Source organism: Ranitomeya imitator, unplaced genomic scaffold (genome assembly GCF_032444005.1).
Source record: "Ranitomeya imitator isolate aRanImi1 unplaced genomic scaffold, aRanImi1.pri SCAFFOLD_1150, whole genome shotgun sequence".
NCBI lineage: Eukaryota > Metazoa > Chordata > Amphibia > Anura > Dendrobatidae > Ranitomeya > Ranitomeya imitator.
This window is the reverse complement of record NW_027193722.1, coordinates 8,445-28,901: the sequence shown is the minus strand read 5'-3', so window position 1 is coordinate 28,901 and position 20,457 is coordinate 8,445. Positions and strand designations below refer to the sequence as shown.

Genomic DNA, 20,457 nt, shown 5'->3' with positions numbered 1-20,457 from the left:
AAAAAATCTACACAGTTGTTACTTGCGCAATCGTATCGATTGACCCATATTATTTTACCCCATTGTAAAATTACTGGAGGAAATAATATTTGTTATTTCTGTTATTATTTTACAGGTCCCTCTTCAAAAAAATAAATAAAAGTTGCCATTTGCCTGTTATCTTATAGATAATATAAATTTGTATAATTAGATTTGAACAATCTTTAAACAGACTTCAGACAGGGTGGGGAATATTCTTTTACGGTTGTATATTTTTAATTTAGTATGTTTATTGCCATCCGTACATGAAATGTAATTCTGTCTTCAATGGAAATAATGTAGACTCAACGGCTCGTGAGCCAAAGATCACATGAATCAGTGGACTAATTAATCAAAATCATTCCATCATTCATTCCTGATTTTCATAGGCCTGCACCCCATTATGAAACCATAAATACCAGGCCATTTCCAACCAGAGGACATCTGAATTACGTCTCAAAGCACTGATCCATCAAGTAGTTTATCAGAATATTTCATGACCTTCTCTAAAATTCAATTTAAGGAATGTTTTCCTGAGTTCTATAGAAAATGTATATACATCATACATAACAAATACCTTTTGGTGGTGAAGGTTCCCATGACTTTAGTGCAGCTGGAGTTGTCTCCTCCACAAATTCCACATTTGTCAAACTGAAGCTTAGATCCTATAATTCCATCACACCCAGTACGGACACATTTCCCTTTTACACAAACAGAATTACTGTATGGTCTACATTCAGTGCCATCGGTCACCTACAGAGAACATAAACAGGACATCCCACAATTATACACATTTACTGCAGAACTTACATGGTTATGGATGCTTCAATGAAGTCAACTTCAACTCTGGGTCAGCATTTTTCAAGTCAACATGATATCAACATCAATGGACTAATACTTTTTAGGAGGACTTGAGAACTGTTATGTAACCCCCTGAGGGAACCATATACTGGTTACTGAAATTTCCCCTTAAATCTTTCATGTTAAATATAAGTTGGAGAGGTCATCCAATTTAGACGTACAAAAATTAGTAGTCTGTCTTGGACAACATGTAAAAGCTACAAAGCTACAATATGTACAGTAGCATGAAAAGTATGGTAGAATGAGTGAGCATTGACACTATAGTTTCTCCATAATGGTGGAATTGAGGTCCATGGCCTGCCTTAGCTATGTTCAGATCTTTATGGCTGCAAAGGCAGTCAACATACAGAAACAAGACATTGTTCTCCTTTGAGGCAGGACTTATTCAAACTCGGTATCTGTGACATGGAAGGCAGAGACTTTAACAGTGAGCCATAAAAATACTGACAAAGCCACGAGCATAGAGGTAATACATGTGGGGCTCATCGCATGGTGCTACTTTGACTCCACCACAGCAACCCATTTCTACCATCCTTAGTATAGCTATATTATATATTGTAGGGGGTAACCTCAGCAAAAAAAAAAAAAAATGAAGATTTGATGCTTTTTCAAAGGTGAGTACATTTATTAGGATCCGGCAACAGATGATTTCCAACGTTTTGACCAGTGCAATGGTCTTTTTCAAGGACATCTGTATGACAAAGAAGCCAATTATATGATGATGTGTGGTGTTATGGCAGATGCATGTCATATCACCTCACATCATCATAAACTTGGCTCCTTACTCATAGAGATGTCCTTGAAAGAGACCATTATACTTTTCGAAACGTTGGAATTCATCAAAGATAAGGAGCATGGATGCAATACATAACCCGCACATGCAGTCCTGAAGGCCCCTTGATATGCGCTAAGTATGGGGCATGGTGTGGTTACCAGCCCCTTATTCACAGCATTTCTATGATTACAATTAACTATTTAGTGGCAGTAATGTTAACTTGTTTACAGAGCACTAAGCACTTTACTTCATGGTTACTTTTTTCTGGTATCGGTCCATGCATATTATGATAAGGGGATAGTGACCCCCACAAATAAGAGACATATAGTAATTAGTCTGGATTGATCTTGAATAATAATATTGCGTCCCTCTCTGGCGATCCGGTGCCACGCATATCTGAGCTCCTCACCCTGATTATGGGCCACAGACTCCATTAGCGACTTAGTTCGCCTAGAGCCCTTTCGTTTTCTCATTTATTGCATTACTCCACAGTTTCGCGTAAGAAGGTGATTTTTCCTTCCACACGTTGTAACCAGCTTAACCAGATAAATTGGAAATTGTTCTGAAGAAGGTCCGGTGGGACCGAAAACGTTTAACTGTCGAAACTGTATCTGGGACTTGCAATAAAGCTGATTAACTTCACCTTACTACCGTTTTGAGTGCCAAGTTTATTGTATACAATAATATATATTACTCTGCCCATATAATTTACTGTGTATTAGTTGTGTCTGTGCATTTTGACTGTCTAAACATATGGCCTTGCGCCTGCGGTTATATATTGCATGTGTATCTCCCAGAGTACGGTATTGAATATGTTTTAGATATAAAAAAGAAAGTTGGTTTTTATTAGTATTTAATAAAATTTTGCTGTTCTTGGATACCTATGACACTTGCTTCCTCTGCTCTTTTTTGTTTTTTTTGTTGTATATCTCATTTGATCCATAGGTCATGATATCACTAACCAATATCATAAAAATTAAATATTCATCTCTGCACAATAGATTCACTCATCTGTAATCTACAGCAGCCATTATATCTACTTTTAACATTTTGAATACCAATGCAACATAAAGGCAAACTGTCAGGGTCTTCATACTGACCATACACAGTAGGTGGCTGTCAGCTGAATGAAGACAAGACCAAGTTGATTGTCAACTGACCTCTTGGCCGGCTCTCCCATACACAAAATGGCTAATGTGGCTGAGCGTTTTCAACTGAGACGTCAACCGGGGGGGTTACCTCTGGGAGAACAATGTGGTCAACAGTCCGAAATTGGACTTATGCGATCGACATCTCCTCTGACCATCAGTTAGCCGACACCCCCATACATAATCGGCCGAACCTGTCAATATTGGCAGGGCTTGGGCAACATAAGTCTACGGTGCATGGGGGCCTTTAGAGTCACCAAACTAATCACAAAGATTGTTAGGGCAGTAAAATACAAGTTCAATGATACATTTCCAAGCCACAAATGGATGTTCCATTCTTGAGAAAATCAACTTTGAACGTTTGTATAAATGAGGCCGAGAATGCAATGAGGCAGGTCGATTCCCAGAAAGTGCATTCGTCGTCCTCCTCCTTCTTCTTCTCTGCCTAATGTTGCCTCCATGTGATTGACATCTGTTCAGCATTGTTCAGTCAGCAGAATCATGAAATTATCTGTGTTCAACAGGCATCAATCATGCCCATGGGAGTGGCACTATGGGGGGAATAATGAAGGAGAATGGCGCACTTGCCAATAATTGTCCCACACTTGTTGCCCTTATGACCTCATTTACCTTAAATTTCAAAGTAGATTTTTTTTTTTAGTGATAGAATATCCATTTTTGGTTAGGAAGTTACGTGTGAACTAGTCTTTTACTATCTTACTCAGCTTTTGACAGCACTTAAAATCAAAGAATGGCTGATAAGTTGGAGTGAGTTTACAGATTTCTACATATTTCACATTTTAGCATAATAATGTGATAATTTTACCTTTTGTGAGAAGACAACATAATATCCAGTTCCTTTAGCCTGACATATGAGCTTGCAGACATCTCCCGGCTGAATCCCTGCATATTTCGGAACCCACTCAACAAATGTCTTGACACCCTTTGCATCAGTTTGATAACCGTTCCTTGCTTCACACTGCTGCTGTCGGAATGATTTAGCTTTAGGGAAAAAGAAAATAAAGTTCTGATGTTATATCTCCTTTCATATTATTCTTTTTTTGTACATTCTTAGAACAAGAAGAAAAAATGGCATCGTTTCCCGTCTTCATATTTCTTGCCAAAACAGGGACGCATCGCAGCAGGAGACAAGCTAACAAAATTGCCATTTGGGAAAGCTTTTTTACTGCTTTTCTCTGCTTGGCAAAATTTCCATCCTTGATAAAAAAAAATATATATTCTGAAAACAAAACCCAAAATATGGGTACTTAAGGTAAGTAATTCCTAAACTTATTATTGAGGGAGCAACAGAAGTGTTTTTTTAACTTCTGGGAAACTTTATGCATGAATTTCTACTTTAACCCCTTCATGATCGGGGGATTTTTCGTTTTTCCGTGTTCGTTTTTCGCTCCCCTCCTTCCCAGAGCCATAACTTTTTTATTTTTCTGTCAATTTGGCCATGTGAGGGCTTATTTTTTTGCGGGACGAGTTGTACTTTTGAACGGCATCATTGGTTTTAGCATGTCGTGTACTAGAAAACGGGAAAAAAATTCCAAGTGCGGTGAAATTGCAAAAAAAGTGCAATCCCACATTGGTTTTTTGTTTGGCTTTTTTGCTAGGTTCACTAAATGCTAAAACTGAGCTGCCATTATGATTCTCCAGGTCATTACGAGTTCATAGACACCAAACATGACTAGGTTATTTTTTATCTAAGTGGTGAAAAAAAATTCCAAACTTTGCAAAAAAAAAAAAAAAAAAAATTGCGCCATTTTCCGATACTCGTAGTGTCTCCATTTTTCATCATCTGGGGTCGGTTGAGGGCTTATTTTTTGCGTGCCGAGATGACGTTTTTAATGATAGCATTTCGGTGCAGATACGTTCTTTTGATCGCCCTTTATTGCATTTTAATGCAATGTCGCGGCGACCAAAAAAACGTAATTCTGGCGTTTCGAGATTTTTTCCCGCTACGCTGTTTAGCGATCAGGTTAATACTTTTTTTTATTTGATAGATGGGGCGATTCTGAGCGCGGCGATACCAAATATGCGTAGATTTGATATTTTTTTTATTGATTTATTTTGATTGGGGCGAAAGGGGGGTGATTTAAACTTTTATGTTTTTTTTATTTTTTTCACATTTTTTTAAACTTTTTTTTTTAACTTTTGCCATGCTTCAATAGCCTCCATGAGAGGCTAGAAGCAGGCACAACCCGATCGGCTCTGCTACATAGCAGCGATCTGCTGATCGCTGCTATGTAGCAGAATTGCACGTATGCTGTAAGCGCCGACCACAGGGTGGCGCTCACAGCGACGGGCAATCAGTAACCATAGAGGTCTCAAGGACCTCTATGGTTACAATATACAAGCATCGCCGACCCCCGATCATGTGACGGGGGTCGGCGATGACGTCATTTCCGGCCGCCCGGCCGGAAGCGGTAGTTAAATGCCGCTGTCTGCGTTTGACAGCGGCATTTAACTAGTTAATAGGTGCGGGCAGATCGCGATTCTGCCCGCGCCTATTACGGGCACATGTCAGCTGTTCAAAACAGCTGACATGTCCCGGCTTTGGTGCGGGCTCACCGCGGAGCCCTGCATCAAAGCAGGGGAGCCGGCATCGGACGGTATAGTACGTCCGATGCCGGTAAGGGGTTAAAGAGTTAAGTGGAGTCTGTAACCCCAAAACTCATAGTAACATAGTAACATAGTAACATAGTAACATAGTAACATAGTTAGTAAGGCCGAAAAAAGACATTTGTCCATCCAGTTCAGCCTATATTCCATCATAATAAATCCCCAGAATTACGTCCTTCTACAGAACCTAATAATTGTATGATACAATATTGTTCTGCTCCAGGAAGACATCCAGGCCTCTCTTGAACCCCTCGACTGAGTTCGCCATCACCACTTCCTCAGGCAAGCAATTCCAGATTCTCACTGCCCTAACAGTAAAGAATCCTCTTCTATGTTGGTGGAAAAACCTTCTCTCCTCCAGACGCAAAGAATGCCCCCTTGTGCCCGTCACCTTCCTTGGTATAAACAAATCCTTAGCGAGATATTTGTATTGTCCCCTTATATACTTATACATGGTTAATAGATCGCACCTCAGTCGTCTTTTTTCTAGACTAAATAATCCTAATTTCGCTAATCTATCTGGGTATTGTAGTTCTCCCATCCCCTTTATTAATTTTGTTGCCCTCCTTTGTACTCTCTCTAGTTCCATTATATCCTTCCTGAGCACCGGTGCCCAAAACTGGACACAGTACTCCATGTGCGGTCTAACTAGGGATTTGTACAGAGGCAGTATAATGCTCTCATCATGTGTTTCCAGACCTCTTTTAATGCACCCCATGATCCTGTGATGCATGATGCATGATGCACCCCATGAACTCAATTTTAACTACGGTACTACTTTAGTTGTTTAGAAAAAAAAAAACCTTTTTATTCCACCTGGAAATGAAGACTTCTTGGTGCATCCTTGGCGTGGCTAATGGCTGCGTGCATCACAGAATGATAGAATGTTAGAGATGGAAGAGACCTCAAAGGTCATCGTGTCCAACCCCCTTTCTTCCCCCTCACTCGGCATGCCCCGCACCTGCCCTTAGGTTGGATGCAGCATTTATTTACCTAGAGAGGTCAATATAGAGAGATCCGTTATTGTGTGACCATGTCTGTGTGCAGCGAGGGAAATCTAGACTGCAGATATGATTTTTATAGGGGGTTTGTCCATTTTTTGGACTGAATTAGGAGTTTAAATTGAGCTTTTTTGTGTTACAGGCTCCTTTCAAACTGATAATTGTAAAATTGAAACTGATCCCCTATTTTCTCCATTTATGGTCTATTGATCTGCCAGAGAAAGAAAAACACAGCACTTGGCTATTTCTGGCAGGTCTCTGGACAATAAATGCAGTAGAGGATGAACCTGTGAACCTCCACACTATCCAAGACTGGACTCTGCAGAGAGTAGTTTTCAGGCAGGATTGTTGAAGGCCAAAACAGACAGAACTCCCATGATAAGGAAGTTATGCCCCATACTGAAATATAGGGATAATTTTCAATTCTGAGAATACTTTTTAAACATTCGAATTCTCATGGCTTTATCCTGGCAATCATCCATGTGCCACTTTGTTTGCCTCCATACCAAAAATCTTTGTACATCTCAAGTCTGTTTATTGCTCCCAGTGCAAAAGGGACAACTAATGTGTTTCCATTTTCCAACACTGGGAAGGATGACTGTTTCTTGGCATCATTTTTCAATTCAAAGCAGCTGATAGCATCCATGAAAAAGGGTGCACAAGTGTTCTCATAACTGCCATAGATTAATTGGAAGAACAGCATTCATGCTCAGCCACTTTGGATTGCTGAATCGTGGTCCCAGGGCTCTCGTTTGTCTTAGAAAGCTGGACCTCTGTTTTCTGAAAACTGATCCTATGATGAAGAACTCATACATTTCCAGTGGTTGAATACCTCTTTAAGGTACAAGTCAAAATAAAAAAGCAGGACGCAAAGTGCTCCATAGCGTAGATGTAGACTAGAGTAGATGTAGACGTAGTAGACATAGTAGACATAGATTAGAGTGGTGGTAACCTCAGTGGTTCGGGGGTGTGAGGTGTCTGTCCTCAAAACATCGGAAATGATGAGTACCCGATTGGCATAACTGTCATATTTTTATGTCACAGTATGGGAGCACAGTCTTATATCAGTACTGTGCCCATAGTGTTAACTGGATTCAGCCTATTTGAGACTAAGGGTTGTGACTGCAGGTTATTTGGGCCCACCACGCTATACATCTGAGAGTTATTAGTTCATCTATAGGGTTATCCTTAGGGTGAGCCATCGAGGAGTGGGGGCACCATATTCGCTGAACAGTAGGGTGCCAACCCCCACAGTTAGGTAGGCTGTTACAACTAGCAGGGAACAGTTATAGTGAGGTACTCTGTGTTTATTTTGCACTTTTTTGCACTTTATGTTATCTTGTTATTCACTCTCCTTCACACTGTCTAAAGATTGCTGTAGACTACTAAATTGAAAGGCAATCACCATCCGTTTCATTTTTCCTGTCATGTTAGAGTGTTGGTTCAATTGTATCACACTATTCATAGCTGACAGATAGGAGGAACAGGGACAGCCGCCGTTGAGCGGGGGCGCCTATCTCGTAAGCCTTGTAGGGTGCCAACCTCGGCTGCATAGGCAGGGTAAATTAGAAAAATATCAGTGTGAGGGATAGTTTTAGTCTAGCACGGTTGTCTGCATGTTGATTGCGCTTTCAATGTTTTAAAGAGAACAATAAATATTTAGTTTTATCCATTATTTGTTAGGGTACCAGGTTTTCTTTTCTTTTTTTCTGGTTTTCTTGAACCTTGGTTATTTATCTAATTTGGTTTTCTAGAGTGGTGGTAACCATAAAACAACTGGGAATGTGCGTAAGTGATTGATTGTGGTAGAAAAAAAAAGATCCAACTCACATGCTATCCCATAATGTAATACCTAAAAGTACTGTATTGTCATTTATGACTAGGACACCTAAGCTTCAATTTTTAATTTGGGGGCAGTTGGCCATAGGGACATATTAAACACAATACCACCGAGTAGTCTCTGTTAAAAAAAAATAACATATTGATTTATTGTGTTTTTACGACTCTGACATCTGTGATATATCACTCTAACACCTGTAATACAGCGCAACTGACCTCGACGTGAGAAACTCAACGGGACCTGTAATTATTCAGTCTTTAGATTAAGTAACCATAGAGGGCTATGGGGTCGGTGAAGCGAGACGAGTGAATAATGCTGCCTTATTTACTCTCGGACCATTGACATTTTATTTGTTTTGTTTTGTTTTTTTAGCTCTTTATTTGCTTTCTATGATTTACCCGTCACATTCTGTGAAGTGAATCATGGCGGTATACGATCCGTCTGTCTTCTGACAGTACATTTGGTGTGCTTGTAAAGCAGACGCCGGGCACTAATGAGACTTTATAACATTTTCTATTAAGAGTGATATATTCACAGCAGGGACCGGCTCAGAACACTGGGATAATATTAGATCATGTATTTGTAATATCTCCACCTAACTGCTCACATCCCTGGATAAAGTAGAATTTAATTTGCTGTAGTTAACAGACCACACGGCTTCCTCTAATGCTCACACACGCTGGGAAAGAAATGAGTATACTTTCTACATTTCTGTCTAGTCATTCGTTTTATAATCCTATGTGTAGCGGAATCGTTTCTGCTTCTTACTTAAAGACAAGCGGTCACTTGCACTAAATATATAATATTTTCAACTGGTGTAAATGCCGCTGATCTTCCGAGTTTGGCGCTGTTTTTCTTTTGTTCTTGCGCCTCCCCGTTCCTGAGATTTGTCTCTCTCTTCTCTGTGTTCAAATGCAGCCTTTTTAGCCATGAGGGCGCCGTCTTTACTCTTCTGCGTGGGCGTATTCATAAGGAACACGCCCAGTTGGCAAAAAAGACTAGTCTTATATACAGAAGGGGGCCATATCTCAGGAATGGAGAGGCGTAGAAACAAAAGAAAAGCATCTCTGGATTCAGGAGAACAGCGACATTTACAGCAGATGTGGAAAATAAATATCTATGGCAAGCAACAGTTCCCATTTAATATTGGGAATCCAAATGTCAGGGATTTAAATGGTTTGTCTATTTTAAATAATATTTTTTTGTTAGACGGTTCCCTAACAATAAGTTGATCGCAGGCTATTTTATGATTTAAATCCATAGCAGTCAGGAATAATCTGTGAAGAGAGCAAAAACCAACACCTCTGAACAGTGCCGACACTGGAGGTGAGTATAAGCCTTTTTATTGTAATGGGACAAAACACAGAGAATGGGAATGGTTTGTCCAAGTAGTGGACAACTCCTTTAGAGAGTATAATGTCTTGTTTCTCATGAGAAACTCTAGGATATGCCTATACTTTATGTTCAGAGAATTTTTTTTCCCATGATCAAGAAAATGAAGGACCACATTGTATTGTACTGTATATTGTTTCCTGTTCCATTATTTCATTGCGCAGTGGTGCTCCCAACTATATAACTTGGCAAAGAAATGCAGCCTGCCCTGTTCACTTGAACACCACGTGTGTTCCCCACTTCTAGGACAGTGCTCTTACCACTAGATGGACAGGAGTTGACATTGCAGGATCGGTTGATTGCACGCTTTCCTGTACAGTATCTACCGCTGTTTCTTGGAGCAGGGTCGTTACAGTGACGATAGGCAAACTGGACCCCTCCTCCGCATGTTCGGGAACATTGCCCCCAAGGTCCCCAGGAGCCCCAGTTTCCATGACTAGAGATCTGAAATATACAATTAATTAGTACAGGACACATTTTAAATCAAGGTGGATCCAAACTGAAAATACAAAGAGGGAAAAAAACAATTGTATGGTTGCTGTTCCTTATTCCTCAATGACCTTCTTAAAGGGGTTGCACAGGATTAGAAAAATCTAGATGTAACATAGTTAGTAAGGCCGAAAAAAGACATTTGTCCATCCAGTTCAGCCTATATTCCATCATAATAAATCCCCAGATCTACGTCCTTCTACAGAACCTAATAATTGTATGTTACAATGTTGTTCTGCTCCAGGAAGACATTCAGGCCTCTCTTGAACCCCTCGACTGAGTTTGCCATCACCACCTCCTCAGGCAAGCAATTCCAGATTCTCACTGCCCTAACAGTAAAGAATCCTCTTCTATGTTGGTGGAAAAACCTTCTCTCCTCCAGACGCAAAGAATGCCCCCTTGTGCCCGTCACCTTCCTTGGTATAAACAGATCCTCAGCGAGATATTTGTATTGTCCCCTTATATACTTATACATGGTTATTAGATCGCCCCTCAGTCGTCTTTTTTCTAGACTAAATAATCCTAATTTCGCTAATCTATCTGGGTATTGTAGTTCTCCCATCCCCTTTATTAATTTTGTTGCCCTCCTTTGTACTCTCTCTAGTTCCATTATATCCTTCCTGAGCACCGGTGCTCCAAAAACATAACCACACCTGTCCTCCGCCCAATTCAAATCAGTGGAGCACATATACGATATCAAACGCGACCGTCATGTTTTTCTAATGCCTCAAAACCATGGGGATGATGGAAACAGTAAGGCTCTATTTAAACATTGAATGGAGTGGCAGGTTGCGTGCTTGACCACCACTCCATTTAAACTCCCACTCCTGGCAATTGTGCAGTGAGGAGGAACAGGGGTCTTGGGATTACAGTTCTAGTGATCGGTGGGGGTTCCATTAGTGGTAATTAGACATTTCACATCTTTCCAGTAGGTAGGTGATAAATTCCATAATATAATTTTTTTTTCTAAACTGTGTACACCTACCGAATAATACTTCTTCTTGGTTTTGTCAACACATTTTCCATGAAGACAGATCCTTCCTTTTCCACAGGGTGTTCCCTCCACTGCAGGCAGCTTCTTTGTTAAACAAACCATCTGACCTTGTCGGACGACTGCACACCATAATCGTGAGCAGACATCCATACCAGGGCACACTGTGTATGCCGGTCCGAAGGCCAGCTTACATTGGCGGACGGCATCATAACTCTGTCCAGGAAGTTCTTCGGGACCCAGGATTTGATTTCTTGGTTGGTCCAGCAAACAGTTTCCTGAAAAATATATAAATTGGAAAACTCGATTTTAACAACATTAGCCATAGGGCATTAGTCAGGTTGCAAATTGAAATGTACAGGGGTTATCTCTGATTCTTTAAAATTGGGAAACAAACAGGAAATGCTACAATCTACAGAAAGAAGCATTACTTGGCCATTGAATTATCCACCAGTAAAAGAAGTGATGACATCCCACCTATCATTTACATGACCCAAAAGGTGAAGTAATTTTCTCAGGGGTGATGATTACATACATGGCATGTCATCACTTAGTCCAGTGATTGACTACTGTGGTCACATGAATTATGGATGGGACATCAACAGGTATGTTGAATAATAGAACTGGAGTGACAGGGGTAAGTAATGCTTATTTCTTTATTTTATAGCATGCCATACCCATAGCCCATTTTTGAAAAATCTTCAAAACCCTTTTTATAAGCTCAAAGTTTTCCCAACGTGTTTTTAGCAATTTATTCCACCCTCCCTAAGTGATAATCTCTGATGCTTACAATAGTGGCAGCTACTAATAGGAAGCGATACAACACCGTGAAAGTGAATTATGCAATTCATATTGCCAACAAGCAAGATTTGCCTATATGCCAACTCTTCTGGGATTCCACGATGTACCCCCTTTTTCATGAGCTGGAAAGTATGCTGTGTAAGCTCATGTATGAACAGGAGCTTCATTGAACATGTACTGTACAAAGCTGTCATTGGAAGAACCCTGAGATACAGTCAAGAGAGTAGACGTAGGTGGTCTAGATCCAAGTGCCCAATCTGGTGCCTTATGGAGTTAAAATGGCCCCTCATGGGGAGAACATGGAAGGCAATGGTTTTGAGTACTAGTTAGTATGATTACTAATACGGAGTTCAATTTTGGGCTCCAGTGCATAAGAAGGAATAAGCTGACCTAGAGCCGGTGCAGAGAAGAGCAACCAAAGTTATTGAGGGAAAGAGAGGCCTGAAATACCAAGACAGGTTATCAAATTTGGTTTTTTTCAGTTTGAAAAAATTATGGTTTAGGGGTGATCTTATTACAGTGTTCAAATATATGAGGGACCAGGAAAAAGATCTTTCTAATGATCTTTTTACGCATAAGCCTGTGACGGTGACAAGGGCATCCTCGACGTCTATAGGAAAGAACATTTATTTATCATAACGGGTGGTGATTCTTGTCTGTTTGAGAATATGGATTCTTTACTGAATGAGCAGTAAGACAATAGATTCTTTACAGTGCGAGCAGTGAGAACATGGATTATTTACAGTGCGAACATTGAGAATATGGAACTCTTTGCCTTATGATATTGTAATGGTTGATTCACAAAAAAAGTTCAAGGATGCCTTTATTGAAAAACATAATATTACAGGGTATATATACTTGATTCCGTGATAGGACTATGATCCAGGGAACCAGTCTGATTGCCGTATGTGGAGTTGGGTAGGAATTGTTCCCCTAAAATGAAGTAATAAGCATCTTACTCTGGCTCAACACATTAGGTTATAGGTTGAACTCGATGGACTTGTGTCTTCTTTCACCCTTAAAACTATAAAACTATTACACTATCCTTCATTATTTCTTTTTCAATAATTTAGGTTCTTATAAAATTAAAATGATAAATATCAGTTCACCAATGGAACAATCTAAATACTCTGTGGGGTTCAAATTCTTAGAAAATTCAGGTCCGAGAAACTAGAAACCTCCTTTCCGATAATGAAAAAGGAACCTTTTTTTGGCCAAAGGAACATCATTGTAAGGGGAAATTTAAGCAATTGATGGATTTTATTGAGAACAAGATTGCGGAGCCAAAGATTGAAATCAATAAACAGACTCAGTACACTCCTATACAACGTGCCGTATTGACGCCATGCCCGGGGAATAAGCCTAATGCTTTCCATATCTTTGGCTAAAACAACCTCTTTTTTAAAAGGGTTTTCATGACTCTCAGCAATTTTAAGCAAAGGCAAAAGGTATAAATACAAGCGCCCCGGTGGAATTCAGAAAAGCTCTGTTGACTCTCAAAGAATGCTCGTTGGCACAAGTCCACCAGGACTCAAACACTCGTGCCCTTGTGCCCGCTGCTAGCATTGTAAATCAGCCCCAATCGAGTAGTTGGGTATTATGGAAAGAAACACTAACATGTAAACCGGAACATTAAAACAGACTGCTGGTGGAGCATAAAAGGCCAATGTCTGCTGTAATTTCCAAAACAGAATCATTGTGACCTCATCTACCCTCTGCCTGTGTTTAAGAATTCAGCTCGGCTTCCAGGAGCTTTTATCAATTGGTATGTGTGTTGTTCGCTGTTCCACTGACAGGCAGAACACTGTTTAATAGGAGCCATGATCATGGAAAGTAATTACTGAAACAATCTATTTAGCGACCCCCGCATTAGAGTTCAATCATTTGATCACTTTATACCAGGCTCAGTTGAATTCCTCTGTATAGGTAGCAGAGTTGAGGTTGAATTTTCTCTAATACCTTGTATAATCGGCTGAAAAAAAGCGATTATCAGACTACGTGTATGAAAAGGATTTGTTACCGCTGAACCTACACTGTAAGAACTCATCGCGGCTTCTTGGTTTTTATGTGGTCCTACTGGAGCAGGAGTTTGGAAATACAGACGACAGAGGTAGATGCATTGGCACACTTGGGGGAACACTAAGCTGTATTATTATTACTATACTTTACGCCATATTACTATACTTATTACTATACTTTATAAGCTTTATAGACAACTCCCTACTAAGCAGTACTTATTAGTATTAGCTTTCCGAAACTAATTACACATTTCTTCTTAAGCCACCTTCTGCGTAATACTTATCCTACGGCCCGTTAAATAGGTATGAGCAGTGCAAAAGAAAATGGATGAATAAATGTTTCTTTCTCTGTCGTTCGTGTTGGAGCTCAATGAGCAGACCTGAAGAGAAAAACATGATTTTGGGATACTCTATCTAGAAATATTTATGCTATATGTTATGTGTCCATTTAGTGGTTGTGATGTGGGTTTCAGAATGTTAGAAAGAGTTGTCTCTTTATTCGAAATGTTTGTAAGAACAAGCAACTTTGCATTTTATTTCTCAATAAAATTACTTTCCATTGTCAATATTCAAGAGATTTTCAGTCTTATAGCTCAGTAGTGGCCAGTCGTCTAGGCAAGGAACGCAGCACGATGTTCTAAAGTTGGGTGAACCTGGCCAGTTTCAGTGCCCCTGTACATAATAGGAGAAGAAGCTCCATCATGCCACTGGTCTAAACTGTCAATCAATCATGAGCGCACCCCTTCCTGTAAGCAGGAAAGATGTAGGTTGGGGAGCAATGTGCTACTGATTGTAAACTTTAGACAATTATTTTAATAGTTTTTTCTAGCATGCTACCATATTGATTTGAATTTATACTGTGAGGAATTATAGTTTTTGCTTAAAACATGTGCCATTTGTGTCTAAACGATCATATGACCTTGTCTATGGGTGTCTATATGGCTACGAACCGTGGCTTTTATGGGAAGCTCACCATTACACCACTGTAGATTAGAGATGGGTGGACACCTAGATGTTCGAGTCTGGTGTGTCTGGCCAAACAGTTACAAAGTGTTAGGGTTTGAGTACCAGAATAGTACCTGGACCCCATTCACTTGAATGGGAGGCCCGAATATCCAGTTTTTGCAAAGCTGTCACTCCCAAAAGTGGTACTATTTTAAAAATGGCACCCCCTGACATACTGAAAAGTGCTGTCAGGTAGTTTATTAATCTTTCAGGTGATTTTCAGGAATTAATACAAAGTGGCATTATGGGAATGAAAAAGTGTATTTCTACCACCTAAATGTCTCTAACTTTTGAACAGGCCGCTGTAGCCAGCAGACTCTAAGGCCGCTATTTGGCCGTGAACTGCCATGGCAAACATCAGGACCACACAATCATGATCTCAGGGTGCCAATGGGGATAAAGATGAAGCCCCACACTCTTTTAACCAAATTTATATGATATAGTCATTATTGCCATCAGCATCTAAGGAGTTAAACAAATATGGACGGTGCCAACACCGATAGTGGCTAATACAGCAAGTTGTCAGCTATAGTGTGTAGCCAACAGCTGCTGGATTGTCACCTATATGGGGAGGCTATTCTCTTATATCTCAGGTCAGTAAAAAGATGTATTGGCGGTCATTAAAAGGTTAAAAAACACGTGGATTTCCCTGTATTTTCTATAGCCAGCAAAGCAAAACTCACAGCTAGGGGCTGCAACCCTCAGCTGTCAGCTTCAGCAAGGCTGGTTATCAAAGATACAGGGGTCCACACACTGTATTTTTTAATTATTTATTTACAGCGCAGGTGATGAGTGATGAGTACGCCCATCAGCTGCTCCTGCTCTCACTGTTATTAGCGGCAGCAGGCGTCGGCTGTTGGGAGTAGTAGTCTCATCAGCTGCCACCAGTGGCCAGAGGTAAACTTTATACCTCCGATCACAGATGTGGGCTCACACTGTCTTTTGACAGCATGGGAACTGCGTCTCTGTGACCGGTGGGGATGATTTCACCGCTGATCAGAAGCAGTGTTTGCCATGCCGTCAGGCACATGACAGTGCAACAAACATCCGGTGTTTAGGGGGCTGAACTCGAACAGTTACACGGACTTACTGGTGAAGTCCATGTTTGGTGTCCATTCCCCAACAGTACGAGTTCGGTACGCATGCCAAATTGTACTTTTCGGGTTCACCCATCTCTATTGCAGAAATTCTTATGAGGTCCAAGATTGCAAGATTGGCTCATTCCTTATCCTTCTTCACTTTTAAACAGCTTAGGCTACAGTAAAGCTGCTTCTGATGGCTAGCAAGCATCACCAACCTGGCATATGGCTTGAAGGCATAACAGTGCCATGCCTCAAGCAGCTTGCGCAGTGAACTTTGGCAGTTGAAGCGTAAAATACACGCTGATCCTGTCAACAAACATGAGATCTGGGAGCTATCAACTTGTTGCTAAAACAGTTTGTACTGTTTCTTCCCTCTACAAAGAAGTAAAAAGAGCAGGAACCTGTAGAAATCAGATCAATAGTTCTATAACCATGGAAGACCCCAGATCCCCTAAATGAGTCAGTCTCATACTTTCATACTCAATGTTGACCATAAGTGTCATGATCCCAATGGCAGGGAATCACAAAAGGACAAGCACCAACGAGCTCTAGGGTGATGGAACCTGAGCTGACCGCGACCCTAAACTTGAACACACAAATAACAATAGCCGGGGAACGTGCCTACGTTGATCCTAGACGTCTCGCACCAGCCGAAGATCTAACTTCCCCTATTAGAAGAAACACAGACCTCTCTTGCCTCCAGAGAAATACCCCACAGAAATAGCAGCCCCCCACATATAATGACGGTGAAATGAGAGGAAGGCACATACACAGTATGAAAACAGATTCAGCAAAATGAGGCCCGCTAAAACTAGATAGCAGAGGATACAAAAGTAAACTGCGCGGTCAGCAAAAAACTCTTCAAAAAACCATCCTGTAATTACTTGTACTCATGTTCCAATTCATGGAACATGAGGAGCAATTACAGCCCACTAAAGCAACCAGCAGCAAAGAGACAATTATATGCAAGCTGGACAAGACAAAAATAAAGCAAAACGTGGAACAAGAAAATCAAAACTTAGCTTGTCCTGAAGATTACTGAAGCCAGAAGCTGAGGTAACAAAACACTCTGATAACCTTGATAGCCGGCGGGGAAATGACAAGAAAGCCCGGTTAAATAGGAAACTCCCAAATCCTAATAGAACAGGTGGACACCAGAGACAGCAGAACACAAATCACCCAGTACCATCAGTAACCACCAGAGGGAGCCCAAAAACAGAACTCACAACAGTACCCCCCCCTTGAGGAGGGGTCACCGAACCCTCACGAGAACCACCAGGGCGACCAGGATGAGCCCTATGAAAAGCGCGGACCAAATCATCAGCATGAACATCAGAGGCAACCACCCAAGAATTATCCTCCTGACCATAACCCTTCCACTTGACCAAATATTGGAGTTTCCGTCTGGAAACACGAGAATCCAAGATCTTCTCCACAACATACTCCAATTCTCCCTCCACCAGCACCGGAGCAGGAGGCTCAAGCGAAGGAACAACAGGTACCTCATACCTCCGCAACAACGACCGATGGAACACATTATGAATAGCAAACGATGCCGGGAGATCCAAACGAAACGACACAGGGTTAAGAATTTCCAAGATCCTATAAGGACCGATGAACCGAGGCTTGAACATAGAAGAAGAGACCTTCATAGGAACAAAACGAGAAGACAACCACACCAAGTCCCCAACACGAAGTCGAGGACCCACGCGGCGACGGCGATTAGCAAACTGCTGAGCCTTCTCCTGGGACAACTTCAAATTGTCCACCACATGACTCCAAATCCGATGCAACCCATCCACCACCATGTCCACTCCAGGATAATCAGAAGGCTCCACCTGACCAGAGGAAAAACGAGGATGAAACCCCGAATTACAAAAGAAAGGAGAAACCAAGGTAGCAGAACTAGCCCGATTATTAAGGGCAAACTCGGCCAGCGGCAAAAAGGTAACCCAGTCATCCTGATCAGCAGAAACAAAACACCTCAAATAAGTTTCCAAGGTCTGATTAGTTCGCTCCGTCTGGCCATTAGTCTGAGGATGGAATGCAGACGAAAAGGACGAATCAATGCCCATCTTAGCACAGAACGTCCGCCAAAATCTAGACACAAACTAGGATCCCCTGTCAGAAACGATGTTCTCCGGAATCCCATGCAAACGAACCACGTTCTGGAAAAACAGAGGGACCAACTCAGAGGAGGAAGGCAACTTAGACAAGGGTACAAGATGAACCATTTTAGAAAAGCGGTCACACACAACCCAGATGACAGACATTTTTTGAGAGACAGGGAGATCCGAAATAAAGTCCATGGAAATGTGCGTCCAAGGCCTCTTCGGGATAGGCAAAGGTGACAACAATCCACTGGCTCGAGAACAGCAAGGCTTAGCCCGAGCACAAACCTCACAAGACTGCACAAAAGAACGCACATCCCTCGACAAGGAAGGCCACCAAAAAGACCTGGCCACCAAGTCTCTAGTACCAAATATTCCAGGATGACCTGCCAACGCAGAAGAATGGACCTCGGAGATGACTCTACTGGTCCAACTATCCGGAACAAACAGTCTCTCAGGCGGACAACGATCAGGTTTACCCGCCTGAAACTCCTGCAAAGCACGTCGCAAGTCTGGGAAGACGGCCGACAAAATCACCCCATCCCTAAGGATACCAGTGGGCTCAGAATTTCCAGGGGAGTCAGGCACAAAACTCCTAGAAAGAGCATCCGCCTTCACATTCTTTGAACCTGGCAGGTATGAAACCACAAAATTGAAACGAGAGAAAAACAGTGACCAACGAGCCTGTCTAGGATTCAGACGCCTGGCAGACTCAAGGTAAATCAGATTTTTGTGATCAGTCAAGACCACCACACGATGTCTAGCACCCTCCAGCCAATGACGCCACTCCTCAAATGCCCACTTCATGGCCAAAAGTTCCCGATTACCCACATCATAATTCCGCTCAGCGGGCGAAAATTTTCTAGAAAAGAACGCACATGGCTTCATCACCGAGCAATCGGAGCTTCTCTGTGACAAAACCGCCCCCGCTCCAATCTCGGAAGCATCAACCTCAACTTGGAAAGGAAGCGAAACATCAGGCTGACGCAACACAGGAGCAGAAGAAAACCGGCGTTTAAGTTCCTGAAAGGCCTCCACAGCCGCAGGAGACCAATCAGCAACATCAGCACCCTTCTTAGTCAAATCCGTCAAAGGCTTAACAACACTAGAAAAATTAGTTATAAAACGACGATAGAAATTAGCAAAGCCTAAGAACTTCTGCAGACTCTTAAGAGATGCAGGCTGCGTCCAGTCACAAATAGCCCGAACCTTGACGGGATCCATCTCAATAGTAGAAGGGGAAAAAATATACCCCAAGAAAGAAATCTTCTGGACTCCAAAGAGACACTTTGAGCCCTTTACAAACAAGGAATTAGCCCGCAGGACCTGAAACACCTTCCTGACCTGCTGAATATGAGACTCCCAGTCATCAGAAAAAACCAAAATATCATCCAAATACACAATCATAAATTTATCCAGATATTCACGGAAAATATCGTGGATAAAGGACTGGAAGACTGAAGGAGCATTAGAAAGTCCGAAAGGCATTACCAAATACTCAAAATGGCCCTCAGGCGTATTAAATGCGGTTTTCCACTAATCACCTTGCTTTATTCGTATAAGATTATACGCACCCCGAAGATCAATCTTAGTGAACCATTTAGCCCCCTTAATGCGAGCAAACAAATCAGTCAACAAAGGCAAAGGATACTGATATTTTACGGTAATCTTATTCAAAAGATGATAATCTATACAAGGCCTCAAGGACCCATCTTTTTTGGCCACGAAAAAAAAACCTGCTCCCAAAGGGGACGAAGATGGACGGATATGTCCCTTTTCCAAGGACTCCTTAACATAATCCCGCATAGCAGTATGCTCTGGCACTGACAGATTGAACAAACGACCTTTAGGAAATTTACTACCAGGAATTAAATCTATAGCACAATCGCAATCCCTGTGAGGAGGAAGCGAACTGAGCTTAGGCTCCTCAAAAACATCCCGATAATCAGACAAAAATACAGGAACCTCAGAAGGAGTAGATGAAGCGATAGAAATCGGAGGTGCATCATCATGAACCCCCTGACATCCCCAGCTTAACACAGACATTGTTTTCCAGTCAAGGACTGGATTATGAGTTTGTAACCATGGCAGACCAAGTACTAGAACATCATGTAAATTATACAATACCAGGAAGCGAATCACCTCCTGATGAACGGGAGTCATACGCATGGTCACTTGTGTCCAGTACTGAGGTTTATTCATAGCTAAAGGTGTAGAGTCAATTCCCTTCAAAGGAATAGGGACTTCCAGAGGCTCAAGACTAAACCCACATCGCTTGGCAAATGACCAATCCATAA

At 41.5% G+C, this 20,457-nt stretch overlaps 1 protein-coding gene across 1 annotated transcript; it reads right to left on the bottom strand.

Annotated features, from left to right (window-relative positions):
* Window positions 1-258: 258 nt before the first annotated feature.
* On the bottom strand, window positions 259-16,552 carry LOC138654144 (A disintegrin and metalloproteinase with thrombospondin motifs 5-like). The gene is made up of 6 exons (XM_069743392.1): window positions 16,522-16,552; window positions 12,803-12,877; window positions 11,138-11,421; window positions 9,924-10,107; window positions 3,629-3,804; window positions 259-771 (listed from the first exon to the last, which is right to left on the bottom strand). Exons 1-6 carry the CDS (start codon window positions 16,550-16,552, stop codon window positions 559-561), a joined length of 963 nt encoding a protein of 320 aa, XP_069599493.1. The 3' UTR covers window positions 259-558.
* Between the last annotated feature and the right edge of the window lie 3,905 nt (window positions 16,553-20,457).